Source organism: Orcinus orca, chromosome 10 (genome assembly GCF_937001465.1).
Source record: "Orcinus orca chromosome 10, mOrcOrc1.1, whole genome shotgun sequence".
NCBI classification, from domain to species: domain Eukaryota; kingdom Metazoa; phylum Chordata; class Mammalia; order Artiodactyla; family Delphinidae; genus Orcinus; species Orcinus orca.
The window spans coordinates 6,801,097-6,815,235 of record NC_064568.1 but is presented as its reverse complement, the minus strand read 5'-3'; the positions used below and the strand labels follow the sequence as shown (position 1 = coordinate 6,815,235).

General features: G+C 52.4%; 2 protein-coding genes and 1 long non-coding RNA gene across 17 annotated transcripts in view; 1 reads left to right on the top strand and 2 right to left on the bottom strand.

Annotated features, from left to right (window-relative positions):
* Positions 1-935, bottom strand: part of SEC13 (SEC13 homolog, nuclear pore and COPII coat complex component) — a 54,615-nt gene extending 53,680 nt beyond the window's left edge. The window contains exon 1 of one of the 3 annotated variants that reach the window (XM_004274831.4): positions 700-935. In XM_004274831.4, the coding sequence (XP_004274879.1) occupies positions 700-702 (3 nt within the window). In that variant the 5' untranslated portion in view covers positions 703-935. The remainder of the gene's footprint in view (positions 1-699) is intronic. The other 2 variants (XM_049716222.1, XM_033437359.2) reach the window with 2 other exon arrangements.
* A 1-nt stretch (position 936) lies between these two features.
* LOC125965641 (uncharacterized) lies at positions 937-5,110 on the top strand. Its single transcript, XR_007479813.1, has 3 exons — positions 937-1,597; positions 2,258-3,704; positions 4,992-5,110. It is a non-coding gene; the product is annotated as an uncharacterized LOC125965641 (long non-coding RNA).
* The window catches only part of ATP2B2 (ATPase plasma membrane Ca2+ transporting 2), a 353,733-nt gene continuing 344,652 nt past the window's right edge, over positions 5,059-14,139 (bottom strand). For 9 of the 13 annotated variants that reach the window (XM_033437364.2, XM_033437363.2, XM_049716215.1 and 6 more), the window contains one exon: positions 5,059-8,177. In XM_033437364.2, the coding sequence (XP_033293255.1) occupies positions 7,866-8,177 (312 nt within the window). In that variant the 3' untranslated portion in view covers positions 5,059-7,865. Of the gene's footprint in view, positions 8,178-10,997; positions 11,053-14,139 lie in introns of all 13 variants that reach the window. The other 4 variants (XM_033437366.2, XM_049716217.1, XM_049716219.1 and 1 more) reach the window with 2 other exon arrangements.

The window sequence follows — 14,139 nt, the reverse complement described above, 5'->3', positions numbered from 1 at the left end:
AGATGCTTCTATCCGTTAGTTCCCACTGGCGGTCATTCACTGGATGAGTAAGTGTGGAGTGAATGTACACTGTGGATACCACAGAGGTTTAAAAACCCGAGCCCCTGCATCACAGGAACATTCAGCTCATCCTTACATCAGTTTCCTGAAGTGCCCGTCCTACCTCGGGGCCCTGGGCTAAGCACCCGTTCCACAAACATCTCTGCTGGGAGAGGCGGGAGGTGGGAGAAGGGAATGGTTGTGAGGGTTTGAATCTCAGCTCTGCCACTTGTTCCCTGTGCAAGAGGCTTCACCTCTGAACCTCCAGCTTCCTCATTTGTCAAAGGTCGATAATAACAGCCCCGACTTCATGGGGCTGTTAGTAGGCTGAGATTAGGAACAATGCTTGGAAACTAGTAAGGGCTCAGGCCACAGTAGCTCCAACGGTGTTTGGGGTTTTGTTTTCAATTGTTGGGGAAAGAGAAGGAAAAGAAGAAGCAGGAGACGCGGCCCGCAGAGTTCTGGGCGGTTCCGCGGCCTCCGCTTGGCCTCCCCCTCCGAAAGGTCCGGACGGGCAGGGCCAGAGACCCCCAGACCCGAAGCGGTGCGGGAGAGCTGAACGGCCCCAACTCGGGGCTTGAACCTTAGCGCGGCGAAGAACCCGGGAGGGCCGCGACTACGGCCAGAACTCCGCTCGGCGACCCCGGCCCCAGCACTCACCATGGTTGCGGCGGCGACGGCGGCGGCGGCGGCGGCAGCGGCAGCGGCAGCGCCAGGCCTCGGACGTGGCAGGTCCCGGAGGCGCCTCGGAACAGCTCACTTCCGGTGCCGGGCTCGCAGGCGGTCTGGCCCGGGCGCAGGAGCTTCCGGGCAGCAGCGCGCTCCGCTCGCACGAAGGTTCCGTCCTTTCTGGGGCGGTGCTAAGCCTTCCCACGGCCCCTCCCCTTCTCCGTGCGTGACGCTCGAGACCAAAGGGGTGGGACTCTCGTTTTCCAGGCGAGCCAGGCCCGGGACTTGAAATCTGAAGCTCTAACCTGTCTTCTCTCATTACCAACCCTTCCCTTTTCCTGAGATCCATACATGAAAAAAGGAACTCATACGTAACTACACTTCCACCCACCTCTCTGTGGTTCTGGGTGCGACTGGCCTTATGGTGAACAATTTAGGATGACTAATTTTGGGAGTAGTGGCCAGACTGGTCTTAGTGCTTCCTTGTCAGTCTCTCCTCAGGACCCAAGGCTGGGACCAGGGGCAAAGAAGCCCAGGGAATAACCCCCTAGCCAGAGGCTGAGCCTCTCGCCCTGCCCTCTCCAGGCCAGAGGACCCATGCCTTCAAACTGCCCCTTCCTCATAGCTCTGGGATCCTGTGAGTCTGGCCCACCAGGTAGATTCCCCAGGCAAGGAAGGATCTCAGCCAGACTCCTGCAGCTAGAGCCCAGGACCCAATCGCCAGTTTCCCCAACCCCTAGGTCCCTGGCTTCCCATCGGCACAGTGAGAATGCTGTACAGCTGGACAGAGCCTGGGGCCTCCCCTCAGCCACACATGGTCTGGCAGCCCTTGATCTCTCATGGCTTTAAGGAGTTGAGTGACCCAGGATGGAGTCCAGGCTTCCCTTGGGTGAGTCAAAATCCCTGTTTCCCCTCTTGAAACTGGAGGGAAGAGTCCTAGCAGGAGATGGTCACTGCTGGAGGGACGATGTTAAGGCTCAGAGGGTGTGATAGACCCAGACCATCGAGGAGCTTTGGAGAGGGTGTCGGGGAATGGGGTCTTACAGAACTCAGGGCTGGGCCTCCGGGTAGCAACTCACCCTCCACCCCCACCCCAGCTTTCAAGACCCATAATTTCCCTCTAATGGAAAAAGATTGCAGGGGTGTGAGGGGTGGTGCTTATGGTGGAAATACTGCAGGGAACAGAGTGGGAGGGGCCCTTGGGTCTCCTGTTCTTCAAGGGACATCCCCTGATCTCAGATCTGTAGATGTACTACTGATTCTCTGGGTGATAAAATCATATCATTTCCTTCTGAGCCTCACTTTCCTCCAGTAGAAAGTGGGGACGATGACACGTTAGATAAAATACAAACACAATGCCTGGGGCATAGTTGTTATTTAAGGAATTCCCTGGTGTAGGCATTGAAGTTGGAGAGATTGAGGATTTGGGACAAACAGTGCAACTGTTATCCTATTCATTAGAGTATTTGCTGGTGGAGGTGAAAAGTTTTAAGTGCTGATTCTGGCATCAAGACTGCAAGGTATCAATACTGTATCCCCTACTTACTAGGTGGGCACACCCTTCTCTTCTCTGAGCTGCCGTCTCCTCTTCTGTTAAGTGGGAATTGTAATAATACCTCCTCTGGAAGGTTGATCTTGGGAGTAAATGGACCTTTGGATGTGAAACTGGGTTTGGGTTTGGAAGCAGCTGGGCCTACAGCGCTTGATCTGGGGATCAGTTTTCCCTGAGAAGAGCTGAATTTTCGTGTGTGTGTGTGTGTGTGTGTGTGTGTGCACGCGCACGCGCATGTGCAACCATCAACCTTTGAACCAACGTTGGCACTGTCTCTTGGTCTGGGCACATTCTCGTTCTTTGTTGATGTCCACCAGAGGTGTGCAAAGTTCAGACTCTTAGTGTGCCAGGGTCCCTTCTGCATCCCCCTGTCCCCAGTGGGGGATACCACCTACATCATTTGTCCACATCTCCCATCAGCTCCCTCCGGTTAATCCCAGACCCCAAAGCTAAAAAGCTTTCCCTAATCTGTGCCCTGACCTCCCAGACCCTGAAGCTCCACCTCTTCTTCATCCTCCTGAGGCCTCTTCCCCCAGAGTCTTGCCCTCTGGGATTGTCAGCTGTTCCTCGTGGAGGGTTAATGACTCATGGCAAGCTGAACTTGCCTCCCTCAAATGGTGACTGTTCAAAAGGTGTGACTCGGCGGAAGGAGAGAGACCACCTCTGAGCCATGCACCCTTGGGCAAAGTGCCTTTCCCTCCCAGGCCCTTGGCTTCCGAGTTCAAATCCACGGAGGGCGGGGACCCAGCTGTCCCACGGAAAAAGGCCTTGTGATGTGTACTGTGTCTGCATTTCCACGTGTGCATTTATTGTTATTGCTCAGTATAGTGTTGAAAAGGCAGACAAATCCCATTAATTACAAAGAGCACAAGCCAGAGATACAGAGAAATCAAGAGTGTACAATAAAAGCACAGTCACGTCCCAGCCCCGATTTCCCCAGAGCCCCCCAGAGCCCGGGTAGCTCGTGGAAGCTGGAGGCGGCACCATTTCCTCGCTACTCTGGTATAAAATATGTGCACGTGAGAGTTAGCAAAGTGTGGCGACTAACCCCTCCCCGCCCCGAGAGGAAAGGTGAGGAGAGCACCACAGGCGTTACAGAACAGACTTGGGGAGCCGAGAAGGGCAGTCCCAAAGCAGCCTTAAATATCTTGTTTTCGGTGGAGGGGGTGATGGCTGATGCCCAGGGCCTGGGATCCCCCCCCCCCCACTTGGATGAACAGGATCTTTACATCAAAATCAGGAGAGCTTGCTTTGGAACTTGGGAAAGACCTGGGGATTTTCTGCTGTTGTTTGATTTCAGCCTCGTCTCTGGAGGACCCAGAAGCCTTCAGAGAAACGCAACCCATCTCCACCCCACCCGCCATCTTCTAATGGTGGGATCTCCGACCCTACGGAGAGAGTTTTGTGTGGGAGGCACGTCACAGTGTGCGTTTGACAGCATCCTGTAAGTAGAGCCAGAACCACTAGGGGGAGTCATCAGGGTGGTGAGAAGGTCCAGGCAAGAGATTGCTGCATCCCAAAGGACGTATCACAACTGCTGAAAACTGTGAATAATGAGCAAGAAGTGACCCTCTCCCCACCAAAATAGTTCAGGAAAGGGATATAGGAATAAACATTTCTCCATGAGGAGAATTGGTAACTGGGCTACACATTCCGGTAGCTCCAGGTCTGGGAGAGACCCCTCTTTCTTGCCTGGACCAGGGCAGATGGCGGGTCCACCTCAGTACAGCCAAGGTGGGTGACTTTGGGTCCCACACTGAGATGGGGTGGGGGCTTGGTGGCCTCTCCTAACGACACCCTGGCTTAGGGGACAGGTGAGATGATGGGAGGACTATCTGGCTTCCCTCAAGATTCAGGATGTCCTTTTTATTTCTCCATAGAGGGCTCTCTATTTAGTGAGCTGGGGTGGACAGTGCTTACAATGGTGGGAAGATGTTTGCACCTACAATGAAAGGGCCCAATATTTGGAGTGAGAGGAGGGCAGGAGGATGCAGGACTCGGCAAAATTTTAAGTTTACTTGGAAGAATAGATGTGAGAGAATAACCAGGAAATTTTGTAAAAAAAAAAAAAAAAAAAGCGAAGGGTATTTATCCCACCACATAATGAAACATTATATAAAGTGACAATAATTAAAACTGTGTGGTTGGTGCCAGATGAGACACCCAGATAAGGGAACAGAGGAGATATTCCAGAAATAGACCCAAGTCTCTCTGAGCTGTCAGGATGTGGTAAAGCGGGAATTTCAGCACAGTTGGGGAAGAGCGGCTGTTCAATAACTGGGATGTCCGGGCTGAGACAGGTCCAGGGTCCTTGTCCCAGTGCAGTCACTATCATTGGTCTGGTCTCAGAAGCAGGGGGCCCTCCTTCTTGTCCACTCTCTGCTCTGGTTGGGACAAGGGGGCAAGGGGCTACGGTGGGGGGCTGGTGGGAGCAACCCAGGCTGCTGCTGAGTTAGGGAAGGAAACTCTTCAGTTTCCTCCCTGTCCACCTCCAAAGGTGGGTGACTCATTGAATGGGTCCCCTGGTCTTCCGTCATCTGTTAGGCGGAGACAGATTGGTGAGCTTAGACCTTGGAACTGAATATGCTACCTTCTCCTGGAGCCCCTGTCCAGAGGGCAGACAAGAAGCTGAGGGGATGGTGCAGTCCAAAACCAGCAAAAAGTATACATTACAGAGTACATATTTACTATGTTCTGTTTTATGTTGGTTTTTGCCTTTTTTTTTTTTAAGACCACAGACATTTCAGAACCATGTTGCGGAGTAAGAAGAGTCAGCAATTGAAAGCATCACCATTGCATAGTATTAAATGAACAGAGATGGTGAGTTCTTTATTTACAGTTATTGTCTAGATAAAAAAATTCATAAAAACAGATGAATGGTCATAAATTATTTACCCCCTAATGGGGTGAACTGCCAAACGTACCCCATGCTGCTAGATATAGGACGCCGAGTGCAAGCTCTATGTACTACAGGGAGTTCTGACAAACCAATCATTTCCTGTGTGTGTGGATGTGTGTGTGCAAGTGTGAGGGCGAGGGTGTGTGTGTGTGTGTGTGTGTGTGTGTGTGTGTGTGTGTGTGTGAGCAACCATCATTCCTGACAAGAAAAGACCAACACTGACGTGGGGCATTCTCGGTAGCTTCCATGGCTCCCTCTCCCCTGGGCTGGGTCCCACTAGGGGAGACCCCCTCCTGCTTCCCTTGCGTCCTGGCTCCGAATGAGCAGGGAGCGTGGTGTGCAAGCGGGGCTTTCCTGGTGTCATGGAATGAGGTCACGGACACAAGGTTGGAACAAAGCGGGAGATGGAGAACCTTGAAAAAGGAAACTACAAAAAACACCATGTTCCAAAGCTGCCCCAGGTTTTACAGGAGCGGGTCTTTCCTTTCTCTGAGGAGAACAGTGGGCGGTATTGGTCTTGGAATCCCATAAGCATATCTGAGGGTGGTCACCCCTCGGGGGATGCAGTTTCCTCTGCTGGGTACATTCAGAGATATTTCTTCACGACATTCAGGAGATGCTCTTGCGCAAAGAAGGTCCTCCTTCCAGGAAGGTGTTGCCAGGTGGGATGGGCTGACTTGGGGTCCTAAACCCTCGGGTTTCTCCACAGCCATCCAGATGCAGGCCCTCCCAGCTGACTATGGCTCTTTTCCCGAGTGGCTCTCATCTTGTTTGTGGAAGAATTCTCTGGGCCTGGAGAAGGGAAGGGCCCGGGTAGACACAGAGCAACTGTGGGAAGGGTCAGTGTGAAGAATGCATTTTGCAAGCGAGGCAGAAGCGTTTGGTTTTCCTTGAAGCATGGGACATCATCGATCATGGTATTCAAAATGTCTTTTGCACTGTACAAGTTTATGGAAAAAGATCGTATGCTGAAAAGTCTCAAAGCAAACTTTGTATTAAATACAAAAGTTCTTTTATGAAAAAAGCTGATACCCACAAAGTGCTTAGCAGTTAAGAGGCTGACATACAATTAAATAAGCTCTTATTAAGTGGGATTACTAGTGCTGTTATTGTCTCAGGGAAAAAATAACCACCTTTTCTCACCTGTGATACTGTAGGGTTTCAGAATGGCTTTCTGTCTGGGAAAGCAAGACTTGCTGTTCAAAGGCTACAGTATATATTGCGACTACAGGAAGACAATTTGGTTTAAAAAAATCACACTGAATACATCTCAATATACACGTCATAAGGTTCGTTCGGATCTAAATAGTGCAGAGAAAAAGGCTGTTCTTCTTCAAAAATAAAAATAAGAGCAGCAAACCATAATGATCCTCATCCAATAGGCCAACAGCTCATCTGCTGCAGTTCGTAAGGAAACAAGCCTCGAAATTACTAACTGAAAAAAAAATCAACACAATAGCGTTTATAATATTGCAAAACTACCTCAGTCTCTGTACAGACAGCGCCAGAGAGAATCTCTATTTGAAATGCTCTTAGTAAACTCAAGTGAGTTTCATTGAGAGAAAAGTCTTCACCCAGTGCTTTGCCAACCCCGTCACCCTGGGGCCGGGCTGGCCATCAGTGCTTTGAGCGCAGGAAGACTTCTCTCCTCCTCCCCCTTTGTCTACGGAGCACGCTGTGGGACCCCTCGGGATGGATACTCGCTAACATTTGGCTTCTGCCTGAGCCTCCCTCGGTAGTCACATAATTGAACGGAAGTAGCAGGCAAAAATCGGAGCATGGCTATCGTAAAACATCAAGGATGCAATCCAGGGAGGTGTCTATCAGGCTGAACTGTTCTTATAGCATCTCAGCCACCAGTGTTCTTAAACCGTACAAATAGCCGAAGACGTTATCTACAGGTTTGTAAACAAATTACATTCTTCTTTTAGGACATAAATAAGTTAAAATAGAGCAATTTAAGCAGAAACAAGGCAACATGCCGGCAAAGAAACTTTATATATCCATGTGTGTATATATATATATATATATATATATATATATATACATATAGACACATCTATATCTACCTATCTATATGGACGTATACAGTCTTGGGGAAGTATACGTTGATATAGATACAAAGAAATGGATATAACCTTGTGAGTGTCTGAAGTTCTTCGGTTCCATTGGTGCAAATTTACTAGGCGAGTTAAGCTCTGCAATTTCAAAAAGTTGTTAAATTAACCTATACAACTGAGACCATGCTGCGCAAGCATTTCAAAAACTCACAGACCAGTGGATTGGATAAATAGTCTCAGAAAAGAGTCTGTCTGCAGTTCCCGCCTAAGAAAACAAACAAACAAACAAAAAAACCCCCTCCCCAACCCCCCAAAAACCAAACAAGGGGAGGACCGGAAGTGTACAGTACATTCATGCAGGGGACATGGCGCCGGGCGGGTGCATGGCTGGTCCATGTCGGGTGGGAGCCAGGAAGGGCTAGTTCTGGGAAAAACCGCTCACTCCCTTAAGCTCCCGGAGGAGATCCCGCCCTCGCCTCGAAGTGAAAAAGAGTTCAAACAGCATCGCAGCCAGAAAAAGGGTCTGTTGGGTGGAAACGGTTTTCTCGCCAGTATTTGGTTTCCTGCTGTGGCTTGCTGCTGCTTGGGTGAGTCGGGTGCCTGGACGGGTGGGTGCCCGGGAGGTGGGTGGTGGCGGGGTCCTCAGCTAAAGCGACGTCTCCAGGCTGTGGATGGGGCTCCCTGGACTTGAAGAGGTAGCTGATTTGCTTGTGTCGGTCGTCAGGTTGATCCCGCTGTCGATGGCGCTGTTGTTCTTGTTGAGCGAGGACGGCGGGCTCGAGTTCTGCTTGAGCGCGGCATCTTCTTCCAGGTCGGTGTCGTCGATGAGGGGAATGTGGGGCTGTGAATCTTCGACCCGGAATTCAGGATGAGCCATGAAATTATGGATGGAGGTTCGAGACTCAGGCTTTTCTAGACCTTCATAGAGAGAGCTACGGAACGCCTTCACGACGCGGATCTGCAAGGGAAGCACGGGGGTGAGGAGCGCTGCCCCCAGGGGGGCCGGCGGCCAAGCTCTGGGGGGCTCGGAGGAGGGGCGGGTGGGGGAGAGGGGGTTCGGGCACAGCAGGTGGCTGGAATCCACAGTCGCTGGGTGTCATGAGCACGGAGAGGAGAGGGAAGAACGGAAGCGGGGATTTAGGTTGTGTTCATCCGTGAGGTTTTTAAGATTGCTTGGGTTTGGGTAAAGACTACAGTATTAGGACAGGAGGAAGGAAGGCCCATCATAGCGATGATGGGAAACTGTGGTTAGAGGAAGCTTAGTCCACTCCAGCGGGCACCCAGACCTAGTGAGAGACTGAGCCTTGTTAACTTTAAAGCAGAGGTTCGACCATGCAGAAGGGGTGCGAGACCAGGTGGGAATAAAGGAGGAAGGAGGAGAGGCTATTTATTTGTAAAAAATTAATCTTAGAAAAACCACACGCGGTTAAGAAACCACACGACATGGAACAGATAACGTGTCACAAACAGAAAAGGAACAGAAAGGAGAGACAGTTGGATGAGCCGGGATGAGAAGGGACACACGAGGGCCAAACAGAGAAGGGCAACATCAAACCGAAGCAGCACAGCAAACCGAAGCCAACTCGGGGCTTTCTGGGGTGCAGAGCAGAGGCAGCCAGAAAGCACGACGGAGGCAGCGGCTGATGACGTTCAGGGACACGAGCATGCTACGGGGCGGGGTGGGGGGCGGGAGCCACACGGCACACACAGACGACACACGGCTACACTTGGAAGCCTGGACAATGTGAATGGAGGTCGTTTGTACCCAACGTTTCTTCCCTTCATGCATTTGGGAGGTAAACACTCGAGTATAGACTCAAAGCCCTGGCCACTCATTGGAGTTGGCTTTGGGGTCCCTTATTTCCTGGGGATTTTTCCTCCTTTCTTTATTTGTGCTTTGAAAACACAATACCAAAAAACGAGGCCAAAATCAGAGGGCCAAATCCAGGCCCTGGGTAGGATTCTAAGAGGCTGTGGAACTGAGCCACAAAACGGCAAGTTCTTTCATTTTCTGTGTCTCAGTTGGAAGCTGGGTTCCCTGAAGAATGGAAGGAGGCTGGACGCTGAGTCGTCCAGGCCAGTGGGCAGAGCACTGGATCCAGAGTCGGGAAGACCCGAGTCTGCGTCCGGGCTCTGCCACTGCGGGCGAGCCACACCACCGGCCTGGCCGTCCCCTGTCCCACCTCACAGGGTGCACAGGAACCGGACCCTCACTTTGAAGAGAGGCATCCCTTCTCTGGACTCCTGGGAGGGGGAGCCAAGCCTGCCATGTCAAGGGGCTGATGGGACTCGGGACAAAGGCGCCTCCTCCTCTCTTCCCAGCCCCAACTCAGAGCGGAGCCAGTGGTGGGGAAAGCAAGGCGGTATCCATGCTTCCAAGGAGCAGAGCCTCAGCTGAGGCGGCCGGGGTGCTGAGGCCGTCCGTCTTGGCCTTCCCTCCCCCCACATCACAGGCCTGTAGGGGGACAGAGGACCTGACAGGGCAGTTGTGGGGAGGCCCTCGTGGTCCCAGGATTTGCGGAGCTAAACCCAGAGGTAGCTCGTTGGTGGGGCTCAGGGGGGAAAGCCCTGTGTGTGGGAGTGAATTTTCACAGTGACTGTGGCTGACGGTTTTAAGTGTCACAGCTCAGGGTTTGCTTGACTGTTTCAGAGAGCAGTCTTTCTAAAGCACATCCTAAGCTCCTCTGCCTTTTAGTTTAGAGAACACAGAGAAGAATTTAAGTTTGTCAATAAGCCTTCTTGGTCTTGTGTAAGACCCCACAGTTTTGATTTTTTTTTTTTTAAGTTTTTCTCCTTTGCTGTCAGCCATCACTTACTAGTTCTGGCTTTCCCTTGTCTTCTCAAAAGCATCTCTGTCCCCTCTCCTTCTTATGTGCTATGAGCGGGGGACTCCAGGGAAACCTGCCTGGTGGAATCCTGCTTTCAGTAAGAGGCATCGGGTGCCAAGAGAGAGCCAGCCAGACGCCATGCATTAGTGCTGGTCGTCCGTGATGGCCATCTGGCTGCTCTGAGGTCTCTTTCTCCCTGGATTCCCTATTTGTGGCTCTGTAGAGATTATTCAGTATTCTGATATCCTGATAACTGGGCCACTACTCCCTTGACTAAGTGAAAACAACAACAAAAAAGATGTTGCAGGCCTCAGTTTTCTTAACTGTAAAATGGCAATAATAATGATCATTGTAGCTGCTCAGCCCAGAGCCTGGCTGAACTGCAATAAGATGCCAGCCGGGAGCGCCTGGTGGAGGAGGAGGGATGGTGGCAGGACCCTGTCGTGTGACTGACAACGCGGAGGGGATGACACACAATGAGATGTAGGCCCCTCCCCCTCCCCCTGGAATGGAGACAACAGAAAGAATGAACTGCTCTGGACAAGACTGTGGGGACAAGACTTTTCGGGACACCCCGCCACGGCCGTCTCAAGTCTCCACTTCGGATCTCTCGCGGCTGAAATGGAAAAAAGTATGGGAAGAAAAAAAAGCTCTCCCATCTCCCCTCCCTGCCTGCCCTGGTGATGGGCCTTGCTGGCATGAGCTGCACTGGGGCGTGGGGTGAGGGGGAAGAGAGGAAGGGCCTCGGTCTGTGGGCTTTCGGACGTTTTGGTTCCATCAGCACAAAGCGGGTGGGGAGCCCCATGCCCGTTGTCGATGGCTCTGAGCAAATGCATGGGCCCCGGTCTGGGGCGGGTTCGACATACTCGAATGTTTACCCGGCTTCAAGGAAGCCAAGAGTCTGGGATTGATTCACATTCATTTCAGGCTCAAGGTTAAAGACTCACAACCTCTTTTAATTTCACTCTCTCTTGCTGAACTCTGTGTCCAGGGTTCTCTAGCCCTCTAGGGAAACAAACACATGGAATATTCAGACAGCGGAGAGGTCTGGGCTCCCCCCCAGAAGCAAGCCATTTTCTCGCCAACCCAAGGTTGCACTAAGTTAGTTACCAGAATGCTAATGAGAGGTCCAGCTTCCTTTCCTTCCCTTCTTCACTTCTCCGCCTAAGAGATGCAAACTCCTTGCCCTAGCAGTCCTCAGAACCGGGAATCTGAAGGGGGAGTGGGATGGGGGATGCCCTATCTAGCAGGGTGCGGCGTCCAGAAAGTGGCTGGTCTGGGGTTAGGAGTCTGATGCTCTGGGCCTGGTTGGTTTGAAGGAACAGGACCTTTACTCATGAACGTGGAGCATGCTATGAACTTGCTAAATACAAAGGTAGCTTGAGATGGGTTAGGAATTTGTGGCAATAAGAGAGAGGAGCTCTGTAGCTTGGCCTTGGATCTAAGAGCTAAATGCTAATTCTGTTCCTGATCACCGATGGGAAAATGCCTCTCTTCTCAGTCCCTGCCAGGCTGGTGGAAACTCAAGCAGAGAAAGAGCTTCCCTGGCCTTCTAGACCCCAGAGGATTGGCTCCTCCTTTTCACCGGATGAGGCTGTGGGCGTGGGTACTGGTTCCACAGTGGAAATTCAACCTCTGTGGGCTCTAGGTCTGTGGGCTTATCTGGGAAGTGGTGTGGGTGGTGAGAAAAATGAGGGACTTTGGAGTCAGAGCTCTTGTCACTTACATACTGTGTGATCTTGACCAAGTCAGTTCAGTTCTCTGAGCCTGAGTGAAGGATGTGCTGAACTGCTTTGGAAAATTTTGGGTGAGGCTTGAGTATAAGGCATTAGGGGTGTGCCATTAAGTTTCTGGGAGAAAAAAAGAAACTCGCTTTTGAGTAAGTCAGAAGAGGAAAGCAAGGCAGTGGACCAGAGTTTCCTCCCGATCATTCCAATGCCAGTCTGACCAGACAGACTGTCCTGTCACTGCATGGTATGTGTCTGCCTGGGGCCCTCCGCCTCACAGTGGTGCTGAGGGAGGGATGTGTGATGTGCTGGGGGGTTCCTCACCCCAGGTCATGAGTCAGAAGTCAGCCAGGCACACGCCACCCTGCCCCAGGACTTGGTGGTCACTTCTGATAGCCCAAAGGACGGTGGTTTGACTCCTTCCAGGGCACAGAGAGCCCAGGTGTTTTCAACTCAACAGGCACCCTACTCTCCTGGAGAATCCTGGGAAGAAGATCCTGCTCGGAGGAGGCAGGGGGTGGGGGGAGCCCGCCCCTCCACCCACCCAATCGGGGACCCCTTCTCTTACTTCCTGGCCCCCTGCTTCACACCCTGTGGGAAGAAAGCCTTTTGGCTTCTGTAGGGACCCTGCCTGGTATCTAGAGGGCTCTCAGAGTCCTTGGAGACCAGAGGAGGTGACATTGCTATAGAAACTATTCAAGCAAAGGAGGAACTAGGGGATATTTCACGTCGTGACTGTGTTGACCAAAATGCGTCTGTTGAAACCACAGAGGTTGTGATCAATTTTGGAACCAGTACCCTTGAGCAAGGGGATGGTCAGGCGTTTTTTGAGACCCCATGCCCAAGAAAGGGTCCCAGAAGGGACCCAGAATTACAGGCTGGATTCTACAATTGCAGGTAGGAATGCAAGATTCCTAAGGAGGCGTGATGCCTGAGGGAGAGGCAAGACAGCACTTGGGTGAGGGAGTCATGCTTGATCAGCCCCTTTGGGTCCTCTGAGAAAATGACGGGTCATGGGCAAGGCCTATAGCATCCTTCTCAAAGGCTGTTCCATAGTTGGGTCACCATGGGATAAAGGGATTAATCTGGGCTAGAAGGAGATTGGCTTAGAGATAGGAAGCAAAGGGCAGGCAGAAATGGGCATTTCTCTGAAGGAAAAGTGTTGAGAACCAATTGTCACAGGACTGGCCTTATTGAATGGTTTTCTAAAGGGCAGAAGAAAAGGTTCAAGATGACTGCGCTCTTTCTTCGAGACTGGAAGAGCTAAGATGCGGGGCCTAACCCAGGGAGAGGCTGCAGGTACCCAGGAGTGTCGTGAGCCCCGTGTTGGCCAGCGTGAGGCACCACGCTTCCAGAAAGAGGCCGAACCGGGGAGGACGAAGACCTGGGCCTGGACCCGGAGGCCACCTTCTGGCAGTCAGACCGGCCGGAGGCATGCAGGAGGCAATGGGAGGGCAGTGGGAACCCTGAGAGGAAGAGATCCTTTCCCCAGGTGGCTCTCCAGCCCTGAGCACTTTTGGTCTCTGCACCTCACGACAGGAGGCAGCGCTGACCAAGGCTGGAGCTCGGCTGGCGCAGGAGTAGGGCAGCTGGGCGCGGGCCTCCCAACGAGGCGAGGGCGCTCTGTATGGAGCGGGAAAGGGTGGGAGCGAAGTGTCTCCTGCTCTGAGAAAGCCTGGCAGTGACTTGCCGGTGACAGTGCCTCATGGGAACGCGACTCAGACACCGTCTGCTCAAACGTGGCCTCACTTCACCTGGGCTCGTCTGGCCTCCCCATCGCTGTGTTTTCGTGCTGATGAACGAGCACAGGGGCTTTCCCCCGTTTCTGCATCCTCCCTGTCATTTTGTGTACTTGGCGGGACTGCACCCACGGAAAGGCCGTGGGACGTGAGCACACGCCACCGACAGCACTGTGCGGCTCACGCCTCTTGTCCAAGGGCTCAGATGGCATCATTCTCACCCAGCACATGGTCCTCTCCTGCCCGGTGGCAGAGGTGTGTGTTTTGGATGTTCTGTGCTTGGGAGGGTGGGGGGTACTGGCACCTTATAAAGTATCAAGAGACGAGGCCTGGAGTCTCATCAGAGAAGCCCAAGGGCTGGCTGAGTGAACAGCAACGTGAGAGGACCAGACTGCAGCTCCCTTGTGGTTTAGGAGGGGCTGACTAGAGACAGGGAAGGGAGGCAGGTGGCAAATAGAAACTCCTCATGCCGTCTGGGGCCTGGAGCCATGGGGGGTTCATAAAGATCTAGACAAGGCCAGAGTTGAGAAACTTGTGTCAGACGCCCTGGTGTGAGGAGATGAGCTCGAGGGAGGGAGGTGATGGAGGGGGTCGGAGTCCCAGGTGTCCCTCCAATGAGGAAGGAG